This window comes from Amblyomma americanum, chromosome 5 (assembly GCF_052857255.1).
Source record: "Amblyomma americanum isolate KBUSLIRL-KWMA chromosome 5, ASM5285725v1, whole genome shotgun sequence".
Classification (NCBI taxonomy): Eukaryota; Metazoa; Arthropoda; class Arachnida; order Ixodida; family Ixodidae; genus Amblyomma; species Amblyomma americanum.
The window spans coordinates 197,075,441-197,089,580 of record NC_135501.1 but is presented as its reverse complement, the minus strand read 5'-3'; the positions used below and the strand labels follow the sequence as shown (position 1 = coordinate 197,089,580).

Here is a 14,140-nt window from a genome sequence, read left to right as displayed (position 1 = left end):
CGGCGTGGTTCAGGTGTCCAACGATGTATGAGACAGATACTGCGCCATTTCCTTTCCCCCAAAACTAATTATTATTATTATTATTATTATTATTATTATTATTATTATTAATATTATTATTATTATTATTATTATTATTATTATTATTATTATTATTTACTGAGGCGTTCATGAACGGGCGACAAGGACGGGAGAGTAGACTCATGTGCTTCTACGAGCTCCGGTGCTGACAGTTGTCCGGAACGTACTCAACGTTACAGGCACCAAGCCGCGTCTACTTGCCCGATACACCAGAGCTTTCGCTCTCTAACCAGGTTCAGCAGTAGTTAAACCACAGCTATTCTCACTGTCTGCACAAGCAATGAGCACCGCATAGCCCAGAGAAGACAAAAAATTTGGAGGACGCTTAAGCTTCGCCTTTGAAGGGACTATGCAATAAATTAATTGACATTACGTAAAGCAGACGAGAGATAGGCATTTTGATCACTCGTCACCCCAACGCAAGAATTTTTAAGCTAGCATCAATAACAACGAAGGTATAGATGATTAAAAATTACGCTCCTCCTCTCCCCCCTCGACTCGTACACGAGGAGCACCAGAAAAAAATAAGGAAAACAGCTCTTGGACTGGGCACCGCTCATGAAAATGTCATCCGCTGACGTTTGTTTTGCAACTTCCGGTTGTCGCTCGATCCTAGCCCCCCAGCAGCAGCGTCGGCGGCGTGGCGGCATCTCTACGGTCTCTTCGCTTCCTGGATTGCGGCGCGCGTCGTGTTTCTTTGCTTGTCATCTGTGGTAATTAGCAGTAATAAACCCGGACCTCGAGGTGCGACTGCTCGCTTTTACGGCCGCGATGGGCATCTAGCCCTATGCGTGCGCACGAAGAGCCGTGCGAGTGGCTCCGGAACTCTCGACAGAAGGAGGCGGCAGAGGAAAATTGAAACCATATGCGCGAAGGAATGCCCTGGCTCGCGCTTGCCCGAGAGGGTCGCGCGGCGGCACGAGAGACGATTTTCACGGCTACCGGAAGTGTGCCCGTGACGTCGGGGCTGCCGTGGCTCCAGCGAATGACAGCGTGTGGTGGCCTGGCGACGTCATTGTACAGTGACGTCTTTTTCCACGATTTTAGTTCCAAAATCGGTCACTACGAGCACACCAATCGGCCCGCGAATTTTGAAAAACATGGTTTTTAAAAGTTCATAATAATTGGCCGGCTCAGTTCTGAAGACCCATACTTGGTCTGAATGCTTCTTAGCATCATTTCTAAGCATTGAAAACATTTACAAGTGACTTTTTATTCGTTGCATAGTCCCTTTAAAACCAGGACGCGACAGCGTGTTGGAGCATTGTCAAGGAATCCACAGAACGCCCATCGTCGATCAATGTGACCCCTTGCCCGGACAATTTAAGGGTAGGAAACATCTCGGCGGACACCCCAACCGCGCCTTAAGGCAAGGAAAATGAAAATAATTTTTTTAAGGAAAGGAAAGGACGCCTGTCTTACATATCTCGGTGGACATCCGAACCGGGCCGTAAGGGAAAGAAATTGAATAATAATAATAATAATAATAATAATAATAATAATAATAATAATAATAATAATAATAATAATAATAATAATAATAATAATAATAATAATAATAATTGGTTTTTGGTGAACGGAAATGGCGCAGTATCTGTCTCATATATCGTTGGACACCTGAACCGCGCCGTAAGGGAATGGATAAAGGAGGGAGTAAAAGAAGAAAGAAAGAAAGAGGTGCCGTAGTGGCGGGCTCCGGAATGATTTCGACCACCTGGGGATCTTTAACGTGCGCTGACATCGCACAGCACACGGGCGCCTTAGCGTTTCGCCTCCATAAAAACGCAGCCGCCGCGGTCGGGTTGAAACCCGGGAACGCCGGATCGAAGAAAATTGAAATGAAATTGCAATGAAAATTGGTTTTAAGCAAAGGAAATGACGCCTGTCTCACAATTCTCGCTGGACACCCGTGCCGTGCCGTAAGGGAAGGAAAATCCCTTCCCTTACGGCGCGGTTCAGGTGTCCACCGAGATGCGCCATTTTTCGCTCATGGCCAAAGACGCCGACGACACCGGCTTTTCTGCGACACGAGCTCCTTAACTGCGTCGCGTTAAAATCTCGATTTCACGTACAAGTTGGCGGATCCTCTGGGTGAATCGGTGCGGGGGGCCTTCGTGGAGGAACTGCGGGTCGCCTAGTGATCACCAGCCACCCTCTGGAACCACCAGCACCACCGCCGCCGCCACTGGCGCCTCCGGGTCGCCCATAGTCGGTGTCTCCGATCAGCTCGAAGTCATCAGCTTCGTCGCTCCGGCTGTCACCTGCGCCTGCCGGGTCATGATTGGGGAATAATACCCACATGAACGTCGGGCCTGCTGAACGCTCAAGTGCTTTCTCTTTTTTCGCTCGAATCCACTTCACCCCAATCCGCTTTGTGTAGGTCGAGTGTCCAAACCGGTTAAGAGAGGCTTTATTACCTAGTATCTAGTCTTTTTGTTACGACACAAGAGGTTTCGGAATCTTTTGAATGTAACCAAAACTTTAAAAAAATATTTCATGTAGTCCGCATTCTTTTGTTTCAGTACTCCCCAGTCTCCTTATTGCGACACAAGAGGCCTCAGAATCTTTTAAATGTAAACAAAACTAAAAAAATATTTCATGTAGTCCGCATTCCTCTCTTTACGTGCCGTTATTAAGTGCGAATCACAAAGATGATCATGTATTTCTTCTCTCTGTCCCGAACCCAGCAAGAACAAGGTTGAACAAAGCTTATTTGATTAATTAGGAATGAAAAAATGAATGCATGGATCGCCGAACGATACGGAGAAAAAAACATGACTTATAGCAATATTTTCATCTGGGACGCAAAGTACCTCTTGTGGAAATAAAATGGGCCTCGATCAGAGTTCTAATAGAGCTTAAATATGGCAAGTATTTAGGTAGCACAGTCTTGAAGGAAAAAAAAAGTTTAACAAACGAAATATGGGTAAAATAAACAACTACGACTTTTAATGTTTGTGCTCCCGTCCTTGCATTCACGATTCACAGTCAAATCGTTCAGATGTTTCGAGATAGCGCTTGCCAACAGTGTTTTTTTGCTTTAGCAGTACAGCTTGTAGAACCAGCCTTACCTGTAGCCATCGCTGCGAAAGTCGTTAATACGACCAGCGCAATAATTCCCACGGCCAGCAGGGTGTAGAGCACGCCTGTGAGCACAGCCTTCAGGTCGGCTTCACTGCATGGAAGGTGTATTAGTTTACAGAAGGACAAGAAATACTTTGAACACGGGAATACTAGTATAGGAATATAAGCCGCGTCGACCTACAGGCCAGACTGGTGCAGTGCAAGTAGTGTCTTTTTAGTATATACCTGTGCACATGGTCCGCACATGTGGACTCCCTGAGCTGTTTCTTTACAATATGGGTTGAGTTCACAGTATGTACAAAGCTCGTACAACGGGCTAACACTTAACACTGTTGGATACACCACTGAAGGTAGATGTGTAGGTGATAAATACGCCCAGCTGTACACACATGATCATACGGTTTATTTACTCTAGTGTTGTACTCTAAAGTGGGACACAAAAATAAACAAAGAACGGTTGGAAACAACCCTAAACATGTTCTGCAGGATGCTGTATGATTCTGCTGTACTATCACAGCAGTGACCGAGGTCAACATTTTTTTTTACTTTATTACGAAATTGAGAGGCATCAAAATTATTGTACTTATAACTTCTTGAAATCACTTTTTTTTTATTCAGGTAACAGTAAAAACTTCAACAATGTACTTTTTTCCTTATCACCGATGCACTGTATGTGGCTGTGATAAATGTGGGCGGGGCTTCAGTGAACACTAATGTTGTATCCAACTACCAAAACGTGATAGTAGCTAGTGGCACCTCAGTACCAGAAGACTGGGAGACTGCTATTTGTCGATCACAAACCTTTCGCAGCAACTAAGCGCATTCTAAAATCGCTAAACAGACAATCGATAAACGGTAGCATTGGTCTTGCTTTCGCTTGGACACTTTAGCACACAGTTCTGTGTTTAGCACGAGTGCTGGAGTGATTTCGGATGTTATATGAAGCACTGCATAGACAACGATGCGTAAAGACTTCGAGCGCTTTCACTGCATGTCCTTCCAGAAACATTGCTCCGCGTACTTCTGGATGTGCAGTTCGAGACGTCGGATTCCTCGCTATTTGCTTCGAACTGGTCCGGTCCTGTACGGGCTGTTTCATCGGAGCAATGTCATGATTTCAACTACGATAAGCCGCTCTGGTGAGATCCAAAAGCCAGATTGTTGCACAGCATAATGAGAATCCAACGTTTCAGTTGCTTTCTTCAAAGTAACATAAGCGGCATCCAATTTTTCTGGTTTAAAATAAAATCGCACGTGATTTAAAAATTGTCACGTGACTAAGCGTTCCGGAGTACCGAAGTCAACAATCTAAAAAGAAACCCAATGGATGAGAGTCATGCACGAAAAACCGAAATGAATTAACACGCCAGCGGTGGCACCGATCGTTCGTTCCACGATGAGCGCGGTATATAACTCTGTTTTGTTAAAGCAGTGATGTTGAATGATAGGGGGTGATCACTCTGGATTACAAGAAATTATGCGTGATGTGCAGTAAATCGGCGGCGGTGTGTTCACTCTCCTGCTGGAAAATCGCGATTCTAAGTTCCTGCGGTTCTCACGGAAGCATCGCTCTGTCTGGTGGTCACTATATACAGCGTGATGCAATGCGAGGTTATGGGCAGACTTACTCTCTTTGTTTGTCTGAAACAAGAGAAATATCGAGTGAGACTTGAATGGGCAAAAAGACACATGACTTATAACATTCAAACTGAAAGTTTAAATTGCAGCCAGGCTGACTCCTATAATTCCACATATCGATTGGGCCGTTGGCGGTTGGAAATTACATGAAATCAGACACAGCCCCCTCCGACCGCTCCCCCCCCCCCCCCCCCCCAAACCCACCATATAATTGACCATTTTGGATTAACATGCAAGGAGATTTTGAAAGTTGCGTTGGATTTCTCAGATATTTATCTACTTTTACGGCAAGAGCTACGGACGACGAGACGTAGTCTTGCTGTCTCGGCTATCGTAGCCAGCAGTTTTGGACAAAATAATTTGGGAAACCACTTATGAACGCAATTTTTTCATGTCATGTAAGATTTCACTATAAAAATCAATAAACCCGCAGATCACCCGACGGCAGTCCTGTATATTTTTTTTCATTCACATTTTTCCTACCGTCAAAAGCCTTCCCCATTGATTTTCTATCGCAGTCTTAGCTGTTCGATACGATCGCTGGAAACTTTTTGAAAGAAATATTTTGCTACATATAAGAATAATCGACTATTACCTTCAGTATATTTATACTAATGTCTTACAATTTTTCAATTTTCAAAATTTTTGCCAGAGAAAGCAGGACTTGTCGCAAAAATGCGGCTTGCTTAGGTACAATAGCCTTGCAGTACTTACGTGAGTAGTAATGGCGAGTCATTACTTGCTCATAATCTGAAAAAAAAAAAGAAGTGGCAAAAATCCCTGACATGGCAGCGTCTTGACAGAGGTGGCAATTGCTTCGCAGTAGATCACTGGATAGGGGAAGCATCGAAACATGTGCGCAGAGCATCTTCATCATGCCTGCCGATGGGCAAATGTTTGCTATTGCTGCCAATGCGCAGATGTTGAGCTCATGGAGCCATTTCTAAGGCTTACCTAATGGTGGTGGTGGCCTATATGGGGATGCTTCAGTGACGACTTGCATGGTGTAATCCTCTCGCGTCGTGCGTCCTGAAAGAAAAGCGAACGACGAAGGACCATGCCCCTGAGCCTTTTTTTTTTATCTCAAACAGCTGTTTACCCAAATACGATAGTATAGACGCCGGGACACGGGGGAGTGGAAGACAACCAAGCGGTCGACAGGGTAGCTCGAGGGTACACTTTCTACCGAGCTCCCCCCTCAAGCGACCTCAAGGAAGCCGAACCTGTCCCTAGAGATTACTTCGCTATCTTAAACCACTACAAGGGCTGCAGGAAACGGTACCCTCCAACACATAAATCTCTCTCCAGGGAAGACGCCGTCGCCTGGAGGCTGCTGCAGACGGGCTCATATCCGAATCTAAATACACTCAACAAATTACAACACACACAATACACAGACAAATGCCCATGGTGCCATGAAACACCTACGCTCTATCACATAACGTGGGCCTGCCAGAAAATAGAGGTGGCACCAAAAATACCAAACGCGAGTGCGTAGCAATGGGAAGGAATGCTCTCCAGCGACCGTCAGGGCGTCCAACCTGGGCTAATCCGGCGAGCACAGCTGGCAGCGGCATCCAGAAGAGCCCAGGACTAGGCGCAGACGACCATTGCTAAGATGGAAGACACCATCTGACTCCGCCAATTCCTCATCTACTTTCTAGAGCTCAATAAACGTTTTCCTTCCTTCCTTCCTTCCTTCCTTCCTTCCTTCCTTCCTTCCTTCCTTCCTTCCTTCCTTCCTTCCTTCCTTCCTTCCTTCCTTCCTTCCTTCCTTCCTTCCTTCCTTCCTTTCTTTCTTTCTTTCTTTCTTTCTTTCTTTCTTTCTTTCTTTCTTTCTTTCTTTCTTTCTTTCTTTCTTTCTTTCTTTCTTTCTTTCTTTCTTTCTTTCTTCCTTCCTTCCTTCCTTCCTTCCTTCCTTCCTTCCTTCCTTCCTTCCTTCCTTCCTTCCTTCCTTCCTTCCTTCCTTCCTTCCTTCCTTCCTTCCTACCATTATACAGCAGTAATTATCCACTGACGCTGAAAATACACCCGGCTGTTTCGAAGCGAGATCTTCGTTAGGCAGGCGCCATTGCCATAGTGTAGCATTGATACTCGCTACAGTGGCGTCAATGATATTTCGAGCTAAAGACTTAAGGCGCGACCTTCTGAATAACGCATCCGTCTTCCTACCAATGACGACGAAGAACTATCAACCTGTTTTCCTGATTAACATTCTAAGCCTGAACGGCCCTGACGTTCCAAATTCGGGAAAGGACAGGTCTGGCTTGTTCTCCGTCACCGTGGGCCATTGCCGGTGGCGACGCCCGATGAGGCATCGACGTGCGACTTGTGGCGTCAGTATACGCTCCGCGCATTCCCCATCCTTTCTCACAATGTGTCACGTGATTTAACCATTTGGTTGGCCATGCTGCCCGCGGGTGCCCTTAGCTCAGCCGCGAAAGCTTGCATAATGTTTTTGTGTGCTCGCGCCTCCGCGAGCCCGTTTTTCGAGTGCTGCTGAAAGGCTATGAGCTGTACTGAGGTACGGGTATTTGTGCAGGGCTTTATATGCAACATAACGAGTTATAAGCATTTGCGCTTTTAGCTACACCTTGCTTCGAAATGAGGGCACAGGAGCACGGTGAACGCTGCAGTCCAAACACGAATACACTTATAAGGGAGTAAAAAGGGAGTAAGTTCTCCTCTAGCGCACACCCTTTTATAAAAGGGTGTTCGCTAGAGGAGAACTTACTCCATTTCTACTTCTTCTTTTACTGCTTTCTGTTTATAGTGTGGCTATGCCTTCATCCTGTTCTGACTCGAACTCCGTTAATGTGTGCGAAGCGCGCCTAGCACCTTCATGGTACTCAAAAACATGGATGGACCAACCGGCGTTGATGCATCTGATGAGTGTGCCATCATCGGTCATTGACCTCGGTGATCTCTGGCTGTAGACGGATGCTTTCTTAAAAAAAAAAACATTGAGGAAGAAGTATAGCTATTGCTTCGTGTTCGGGGAAGCCGAAACGTCACGCAGCTGACACGTTTCTCTCGAAGTTACTGAGACAGCAACAAAGACATGAAATGCTCCTGTCGGGGTGGGACTAGGCAACAGACGTGAACTTACCCTCCTTGTAAGCCTCTCAGCAACTGGGCTGAAAAGAGGAAAGAAAAAAGTACGTGAGAACTACAAAAAAAAAAATTCGTGGTGGTTTAGCTTTGGTTAAGCCTGGAGTGACGTGATAGCTATGGCTGGCTGAGAGGAACTAGTGACGTGAGCAACCACGTGATGAGCCATGGCGCCGCGCCGCCGGCAGCTGCTCCGCACCACGTGACCAACCACGTGGCTCGATATGCTACCGTAATGTAGCTATCGCTACAAAAAAAGCTGCTTGACATAACCTCCGGGTGCGGCCAATGTGCAATTTACAGGCATGCCCGCCGTTATTAGGAAACTTGCTCATATGGAGTTTCGTGAACGCTGCATTGTCGCAAGTCCTGGTGAACTAGAGAGTTAGTGAACTTAGCCGCGTACCCGGAGACTGCTAGGTAAAATCGACGCAACTAAATTTACCTTAACATTTCTTCGTGCCCGAGCACACAACGTTGACGAATTGTTAGTCCTATAAATCTAGAATATACAGCTTAACCGAGCGCTCATAGCTAGCTCTGCATGTGGTTTACTGCACTCGTAACGCGGCGCCTCGCTTCAATTGGCATTGCATGTTAAAAGGTCACTGAGACTAACTCTGTGCAAATTTTTCATGTGTAAAAAATCATTTCATTTCAGGTTAATGTTGCAGTTCAGTGAAACATAGAAGAGAGGGCATCACGGCTGACTGAGCTTCGTACTGAGGCATGCCGAAAGCCTGGTAGAGGTGCAAGCCGCTTTCCGCTCATGTTGTAGTTGGTTCCAGGCTTCAACGTTTTAGGAGCATCAAAGTTGCACATAACGTACCCCATGGGCCCCGCCACATTTCATTGATAGCTGCACATAACGTTACTCCAAACGAACCCCCCCCCCCAAAAAAAAAAACACCAACATAATCACAGAGCTCTTGAGACGTTCTGCTCACCAGAGTTGGAGCCAAGGCAAAGAAGCTTCGCAGAAAGGAAAGGCGTGAAACTACCAGGGCCGAGGGTGAAGGCTACTCCACGTAGTATGAGGACTTGCAACAAGGACGACAGCAGAGAAATACAGCGAGCGCCTGCTGGAAACGAAACGGCTGGGCGGACTGGAACGCGTGCGGTCGCGAGCTATACTTCGTCTTCACGGACCGCGAGCCGGCCACGAATGCGTCACGGGACATGAATTAAACGGGGAAAAAAGAAAGAAGACTACGGTAACCGACGCCATGTCACCAAGGCAACAACAACAACAACAACGCTACTGCCCAGGTTGTGTGAATCGGGCAGCCGCACACGATTAGGCCTCCTATACTGCCGTAGCCTGTCAACTGCAGTGTCTGTAGACTAGTATATTAGATGGTCCTGCACTCATCTTATGAGAGTTGCTCTCAAGCGGGACCTAATCTATTTCTTCCTGACGTTATCGTCGCTAATCTCTTTCTGATTTCTACCGAATCATGTGATAAAAAAGTGGTATAGGGTTTTAATGTAGTTAAATCGAGTACACGTGCGAAACCATGTGTTTAGTCTGGCTGGCTCATGGGTTTGCTTTTGTTGGATCGTCGGAACGTCTGGCGACGATATTAGTTCCGTAATAGTATTAGTTGATGAGGCCATCGGTAAGGCCTGTAAAAGTGGTTGAAGCTCACTTTTAAAAATACCCGAAGACGAAGAACGTTTAATAATATCGCCGCGAATCTTTGCAGTGTTTGTTCATTCTTCAAAGCTGCCGGCACGCCGCTTTATCGCTTTGTTTGCGATGCAAGACACGACCAGACTTATCGATTGATCGCATCCAGGCAGAGCTGATTCTACGCTGTTCCAGAATGTTCTAGTAACTTTGCACGCTTTATCTCGAAAGTTCGCTATCAGCTTTAAATTGAGCACGGCCGACAGCGGCGGGCATTCTGTTCGACGACCGCCGAGCACGCTTGTTGCTGCGCCGCCGCCGAGTGATTCAGTCCATTGTGGGCGCAAGTCAGCCCAAATGAAGGGCTTTGTTTAGACACCATTTTCGAAGCTTTTATGCTCTCTGGACTGCAGTCACGACTTCGTGACAATATTACGAAGCTAATTCCTAATTTATAACGCTGAAAAAAGGCCACGGTTAGGGCGCAGACGTTAAAGCTATGCATCCACGCAGTGAATGAAGGTCAATATTCTATTGATGTTTTCAGTTCTGTAATGTCCCATAATGTGTTAGGTGCTCGAATAATGCGAAGAAGTGAGAGGCAATAATAATAATAATAATAATAATAATAATAATAATAATAATAATAATAATAATAATAATAATAATAATAATAATAATAATAATAATAATAATAATAATAATAATAATAATAATAATAATAATAATAATAATAATAATAATAATAATAATCATTGGTTTTGGAGGGAAAGGAAATGGCGCAGTATATGTCTCATATATCGTTGGACACCTGAACCGCGCCGTAAGGGAAGGGTAAAGGAGGGCGTGAAAGAAGAAAGGAAGAGAGAGGTGCCGTAGTGGAGGGCTCCGGAATAATTTCGACCACCTGGGGATCTTTAACGTGCACTGACATCGCACAGCACACGGGCGCCTTAGCGTTTTTCCTCCATAAAAACGCAGCCGCCGCGGTCGGGTTCGAACCCGGGAACTCCGGATCAGTAGTCGAGCACCCTAATAACCACTGAGCCACCACGGCGGGGGAGAGGCAACGGCGACAAATCCTTTTTAAGAGACCAATGCCTGAGCAGTTTTATATATTTTTTAATCGCGGAACTCCTGAGACACGTGTATTTGTTTCAGTGTACAAGTGGCATGTGTTTCTGAGTATGATCATATGGACTTTGAACGTAGACAAAGAAAGATTTCCCACTGCGTGAATAAAGAGAAAGAAGATCTCGACACGCGCTGTTGGGTTTAGCTACGAGGCAAGCAACATTTTTCGTATGAGCGACAGAATCTCCACTTCTGTATAATCGCTTGAGCTACTTATCGCCCTAAGACCAAGCGATCGACCGTTCTGACTACGACCGTCAGGCGTTAGCTTTTTGATGGCCGTTCGCTCTAAGTAGCACGTCTCCGTTTTGGTTCCAGCTCAAGTGAGTATACAACACCTGCTTCTGTCTGCTGTGTCTGTATAGTCATAAAGGCAGAGTAAGCAGTGATTAACAAGACGGCAGTATAATGCTTGGAATGTTCTGACCGCCTACACGAACTGCATTTAGACTGATCCCGGAACATCACATTTACGCAGGCCAGAGTCTTCTCATTTCTCCGGCACGACATCTCACTGTAACGTCAGCAGGTTGCGGGTAGATTGAAAGAGCATAAAATTGTAGTACATAACGCGTCACCAAATGCCACAACTATGTAAAGGGTGGGTCCTAAGTCCCCAGGCCCCGGGGTCTACTTTTGAGCCTTAGTGGGGTGCCTGGGACGCCACCTAAGCTTAGAATCTATGCTGCGTGTGAAGTATCACCCTCCCCCTTGAGGACATTGCTTGGTTCGTAGATGCTACAAGTGCTCGGGCCTATGTTTCCGTTACAAAAATTTCTTTAGATAGTCTATAGACTGTCCATAGACTTCTGTCTATAAACTCTATAGACCCTCTATAGACCAACCCTAGAGAATTGTCTGCAGTCAATACAAATCCCATAGGCAGTCTATAGACAATCTAGATTTATGACCATACACTTTTAGTAGACTTTGTCTATAGACAGTCTATAGAGTATGAATAGACAAAAATAAATATCTATAGGAAGGCAATAGAGTCGATAAGAAGTCTATACACTGTCTATAGAACATTTTTATAAGGGTTAGAAGCAGGACCTATGGCCTGGTTACTTTTGATTAAGGCTGTTCGTACGCAGAAAATAACCGCGGGTCAGGCTCGTGCAGGTATCGAAGAAGGAAGGCGGCCTTTCACTGAGATCTGGTGTCAAGCATTGTAGAGCTGTCCAATATTTTATTTATTATTTGTGTCGTTATGGCGTTAACTGCCCAAAAATTAGGCGGGGTCATTTGGGGGTCAGAAATTTTTGCCTCCTTCGGGCTAGAGGGTCTGCACGGTGTTTTGTGGTGATTACTCAGTTGACTAGGCTAGACACCATTTCCCGTATAAACACGAGGACAGCAAAATTACCGATCAATCGTTTGTGTTTACTGTAGCTATGAATTACCGAGGCTTAAAGCCGGTTGCCCGTTGCCGCTGAGTTTTAGGCGCCCACGCCACGTTAGCGTCTGTCAGCCTCATTTTGGCGAGTGGGAAATGTGGTTTGTCATGTGCGTGTGGCTTCGATTTTTTACCTCAGGAGCTGGTGACTTCGCGGCTACAGCTCAACCCTGGTGTGACGTGACGGCAACATTTCATCCATCCAGCCACTGACGCGCTTTAAGTGCAACCTCGCAATGGGTGAGCGTGTTTATGCTATGATTCGGCTATTTAACAACTTGTGGATTTCCTTCACTTCCCTTAAAGACTATTCTATGGTGGAATATTGTTCGGGAGAAAATTAGTGTCATATTAAACCGCAGTGGATATCAACGCCGTTTAATATTTGTTATTGCTTGCAGGAGAGGGATTATCATTTGATTCCAGCATCTGCATCATTGAGTCCGACTTGCAGGATGTGTCTCCAATGTGGGGTAAGCACGGAAGAAGACGGGCTTAAGCAAATCCCAGCATTAAAAAATCCTTAACACGAACCACATGAGTACTTCATGATTCAACCGACTTTGAAGCTTTGCGTCGTGTTCGAAGGTCATGCTTATTAATGCATTAAACCGCATTCAAAAGAAGGACATGGACAAGTAAATACAGACCAACCCCATAGGGATTTGTCCAAAGCAGCCTTGTTGTATGAGCAGTGCGTAAGCTGGCCGCGAGTAGTTGTGCGCGGTTTAGAGCGAGAGCTGTTACTGATACGTTCCCAGCTACAGCGTGACTACGGCCCATGATCACGTGACCACTCCGCTGCAACCTGTAATCTTCTGTAACCTGTAACCTGTAACCTTCTTGCCTGTATTGCTGCACGTTGTATGTTGTACCACCAGCCAAGACGCACCTATGCTTCTTGTAAACCAGCGCAACGGCTCGAAGCTAAACAAGGAAGGGACAAAACACAGCACTTTGTTTTGCGTTGTGTTTTGTACCTTCCTTGTTTGGCTTCGAGCGGTTGCGCTCGTTTACAAGAACCATGTCTGACCAACTTGCTCACCAGTTCATGTTGTACAGCATGTATGCTGCACTGCTATGCACGTATGCGTTACGCTGTGTAACGCAGGAAAGTCGGTTATCGTAATACCACCCTTCCGGCAAAGGGCTAGTTTGGCAAAGCTTAGGCTAGTTTTTGCTAAGTTCCGAGACTTCCCTGGCATAGGCTAATCGAAGTTAATCGTTTTATTAAATGTATAAGTGCTTTAATAAAGCCAGCGACTGTCTGTCTGGTGCTTTCAGAACGCACTTTATTGAGCTTTACAACGCAGAGACGAGGCTTTTCGTGGCGTTCTCGGCATTAAAAAAACAGCAACGAGCCGTCGGTGTACTCGACAGCTGTATGCGACAGCCGGCAATAAAACATGCTGCGTGGGCTTCGTTACAGAATGTGCAGTTATTTGAACAGTGGAAAAGGGTAGCTTGAAGTTACGAGCTGTTCAAAGCGTACATCGGAGTCTGTGTCTTACGCGGTTTTTCGCTGGCAGGTAGAAGCAGAGTCGAGCAGACTTCGCGAGATCACAGCACCGTTTTGTGGACTTTCGTCCCTGCTTTGACATTACAAGTGCTTGAAGCCGCCGTTTCGGAGAGAAACGTGCGGGCATTTTGAACGGAGGATCATGCAACTTGCACCTTAAATGTTTTAAAGCAAGTCTTATCACATACTACTTTCCAACTGTACTATTGTTTTATGTATATAAAGCAAGGTTTGTCGACCGCTACGCAGAAACACGCTGCACTTGCTGTCTTCTAATATCAGTGGCACATAATCTTCAACTCCTTAATTAATACTCACAACCAAGAGGGCAACTCATGCCACCCGCTTTTGGGTTAGCCGGCCTGAAGCGATATACTAAGCGTGTAGGCTGTGCGACTTTAACACGGGACGTATGCGGTCAGATTTACTTCTATTAAAAGGAAGCGGTTGCTACATGCAATAAGGGCTGGTATTTGTTTACATGCAGCAATTTTGGCTAACACTTTACACTCGCGCAGGCCTCATGGCGCTTTTCTCGTCTTTCAGA

At 45.8% G+C, this 14,140-nt stretch overlaps 1 protein-coding gene across 1 annotated transcript; it reads right to left on the bottom strand.

Annotated features, from left to right (window-relative positions):
• Positions 1 to 2,145: 2,145 nt before the first annotated feature.
• Positions 2,146 to 7,714, bottom strand: LOC144134491 (uncharacterized). The gene is made up of 5 exons (XM_077667400.1): positions 7,642 to 7,714; positions 5,758 to 5,832; positions 4,794 to 4,806; positions 3,153 to 3,256; positions 2,146 to 2,348 (listed from the first exon to the last, which is right to left on the bottom strand). The coding sequence occupies exons 1-5, from the start codon at positions 7,712 to 7,714 to the stop codon at positions 2,146 to 2,148; spliced, it is 468 nt and encodes a 155-aa protein (XP_077523526.1).
• Positions 7,715 to 14,140: the final 6,426 nt, after the last annotated feature.